This window comes from Oncorhynchus mykiss, chromosome 25 (assembly GCF_013265735.2).
Source record: "Oncorhynchus mykiss isolate Arlee chromosome 25, USDA_OmykA_1.1, whole genome shotgun sequence".
NCBI lineage: Eukaryota > Metazoa > Chordata > Actinopteri > Salmoniformes > Salmonidae > Oncorhynchus > Oncorhynchus mykiss.
This window is the reverse complement of record NC_048589.1, coordinates 40439741-40443138: the sequence shown is the minus strand read 5'-3', so window position 1 is coordinate 40443138 and position 3398 is coordinate 40439741. Positions and strand designations below refer to the sequence as shown.

At 50.0% G+C, this 3398-nt stretch overlaps 1 protein-coding gene across 3 annotated transcripts in view; it reads right to left on the bottom strand.

Moving 5' to 3' along the window:
- Positions 1 to 2709, bottom strand: part of LOC110505917 (solute carrier family 22 member 13) — a 14365-nt gene extending 11656 nt beyond the window's left edge. Inside the window, exon 1 of one of the 3 annotated variants that reach the window (XM_036962859.1) lies at positions 2082 to 2709. In XM_036962859.1, coding sequence (XP_036818754.1) covers positions 2082 to 2369 — 288 coding nt within the window. In that variant the 5' untranslated portion in view covers positions 2370 to 2709. The remainder of the gene's footprint in view (positions 1 to 2081) is intronic. The other 2 variants (XM_036962858.1, XM_036962857.1) reach the window with 2 other exon arrangements.
- Positions 2710 to 3398: the final 689 nt, after the last annotated feature.

Below are 3398 nucleotides of genomic sequence, written 5' to 3'. Positions count from 1 at the left end.
CCCTGAGACATGGTGGTATTTCTTATCACTACTGTGTGTTGTGAAACGTCTTACCATGTGACACTCCTTTTAGTCACTTACTTCTATTGTTGTTCCGTTGCCGAGGGGGAAGCGTTTCGTTCCGTAGCCGAGGGGAAGCGTTTCGTTGCCGAGGGGAAGGGTTTTCGTTGCCGAGGGGAAGCGTTTCGTTCCGTTGCCGAGGGGAAGCGTTTCGTTCCGTTGACGAGGGGAAGCGTTTCGTTCCGTTGACGAGGGGAAGCGTTTCGTTCCGTTGCCGAGGGGAAGCGTTTCGTTCCGTTGCCGAGGGGAAGCGTTTCGTTCCGTTGCCGAGGGGAAGCGTTTCGTTCCGTTGCCGAGGGGAAGCGTTTCGTTCCGTTGCCGAGGGGAAGCGTTTCGTTCCGTTGCCGAGGGGAAGCGTTTCGTTCCGTTGCCGAGGGGAAGCGTTTCGTTCCGTTGCCGAGGGGAAGCGTTTCGTTCCGTTGCCGAGGGGAAGCGTTTCGTTCCACTGTCGAGGAGGAAGCGTTTCGTTCCACTGTCGAGGGGGAGCATTTCATTCCACTGTCGAGGGGGAGCATTTCATTCCACTGTCGAGGGGGAGCATTTCATTCCACTGTCGAGGAGGGAGCATTTCATTCCACTGTCGAGGAGGGAGCATTTCGTTCCACTGTCGAGGAGGGAGCATTTCGTTCCACTGTCGAGGGGGAGCATTTCATTCCACTGTCGAGGGGGAGCATTTCATTCCACTGTCGAGGAGGGAGCATTTCATTCCACTGTCGAGGGGGAGCATTTCGTTCCACTGTCGAGGGGGAGCATTTCATTCCACTGTCGAGGGGGAGCATTTCATTCCACTGTCGAGGGGGAGCATTTCATTCCACTGTCGAGGAGGGAGCATTTCATTCCACTGTCGAGGGGGAGCATTTCGTTCCACTGTCGAGGGGGAGCATTTCATTCCACTGTCGAGGAGGGAACATTTCGTTCCACTGTCAAGGGGGAAGCGTTTCGTTCCGTTGTCGAGGAGGAAGCGTTTTGTTCCGTTGTCGAGGGGGAAGCGTTTTGTTCCGTTGTCGAGGGGGAAGCGTTTCGTTCCGTTGTCGAGGGGGAAGCGTTTCGTTCCGTTGTCGAGGGGGAAGCGTTTCGTTCCGTTGTCGAGGGAGAAGCGTTTCGTTCCACTGTCGAGGTGGAAGCGTTTCGTTCCATTGTCGAGGTGGAAGCGTTTCGTTCCGTTGTCGAGGGGGGAAGCGTTTCGTTCCACTGTCGAGGTGGAAGCGTTTCGTTCCACTGTCGAGGTGGAAGCGTTTCGTTCCACTGTCGAGGAGGAAGCGTTTCGTTCCACTGTCGAGGGGGAGCATTTCGTTCCACTGTCGAGGTGGAAGCGTTTCGTTCCACTGTCGAGGAGGGAGCATTTCGTTCCACTGTAGAGGAGGGAGCATTTCGTTCCACTGTCGAGGGTGAGCATTTCGTTCCACTGTCGAGGAGGGAGCATTTCGTTCCACTGTCGAGGAGGGAGCATTTCGTTCCACTGTCGAGGAGGGAGCATTTCGTTCCACTGTCGAGGGGGGAGCATTTCATTCCACTGTCGAGGGGGGAGCATTTCATTCCATTGTCGAGGAGGGAGCGTTTTGTTCCGTTGTCGAGGGGGGAGCGTTTCGTTCCACTGTGTACCCCATTACAGTATATCATGTCTCTATGACTAATAATCAAACTGGGACTCCTAGGTTGTTTCCTAACACACACACAGAGTGATACATCTGACATACATTCTGGGAGTGTTTCATTGGTCAGTGAGTGTGTAGATGGCTGGCTCTGTAACCAGGTTACCCCGGCTATTTCTATGATTAAGAGTTCATTGACTCATCAATCGTTGTTCGAGGGGAAGTTAGAGTACAAACAGGAGGAATGCAATGCGGCCTAATCAGTGTTGATGACATTATATACACTATCTGTTAATAAACTAAAGCTGGATTCAACTGGGTCTGTAAAACCCAGGTTGTACATGCAGCTTGTTGATGTTTACACTGATTTAGACCATTATAATAACTGCCAATCATGTAGAAACTGGAAAACTTTTGCGGTTTACTCACATTCTCTCTTTCCGTGTCGTTCCCACCCGTAATATCATCCTGTTGCGGTAACAATACCTGTAAAAGTGATCCGTTTACCTCGCGCACCTCCCATGTAGTCCAGTTCTGTGTATGGGCACTAGAAGATACTTCTCCAAAGGTTCGACTAGCGGCCGGTAACTCACCCGGGACGTTATTGCACGAGGAGGTTGCTCTGCTAACGGCGAAGAGGTCGAGGAAGAAGAGAAACGCCATGAAGAAGAATATGAGCGCGAGACGCCAGTACACCGCGAACTGCAACGGAGCCATAGTAGTAGGCGATCCTCTTTCACTATCTCTCTCTGCGGCTTTCACTATCCCTCTCTGCTTACCGCCTCTCTCGCGGTGTCACCGGACTGGTTAGATCGTAAAACTCCAAGAACTCCCAGTCAACTGACTCCTCGGCGGAAGAAGTGCTGAAACAGCAAAGTCTAATCATAACAAATCGTGACGTCGTGGTCTGGACCTATAATCTAGTGTCGTGCACCAGATTTCCAGAGGACAAGGTTACCTAAACCTATCTATACCTTCTCTAGAACTACACAACTTCTATTCTCCTTCTCTCTCTCACGTCTCTACTCTCTCCTTCCCATTCACTGTCTCTCTCAATTCAATTCGAGGCGGCAGGTACCCAAGTGGTTAGAGCATTGGGCCAGTACCGAAAGGTTGCTGGTTCGATTCCCAGAGCTGACAATGTAAAAATCTGTCGTTCTGTCCCTGAACTAGGCTGTTGACCACCATTGTAAATAATAATTTGTTTTTAACTGACTTGCCTAGTTAATAAAAAAGGAAGAGGGGCTTTATTGGCATGGGAAAAGGCTACGGGAAGTAGTTTGGGGTGCTGCGTTTTTTAATGGGGGGGGGGGGGGGGGGGGGGGCGAAGTGGGGTGTGTAGAAATACCGCCTCCAGTTGAAACACATTTACTTCTACAACATTTTAAAACTCTAAAATGCTATTTGGAGAACAGCAAAAAAACAAATTAAATGTCCCCCCAGACATTATCACCTCAATATTAAGTTTATATTAGGTTTGGCGTGCGGAATGGCGTGTACAATGTACTTCTCAACCTCGTCATACATAGGCTACATTGACCCGTTTGGCCAACTTGTGTAACAGTGCATAATAGATGCATAAGAAACGCTATCAAGGGCTACTTCAAATACAGACATCAATGTGAAAGTCACTGGAGCATAAAACAGCTCACTGCGAATGAAAACTACGCCAGATAAATCCCACAAAATGCATTGAAGAACAAGGCAAGGGAATGCATTGAAGAACAAGGCATGGGAATGCATTGA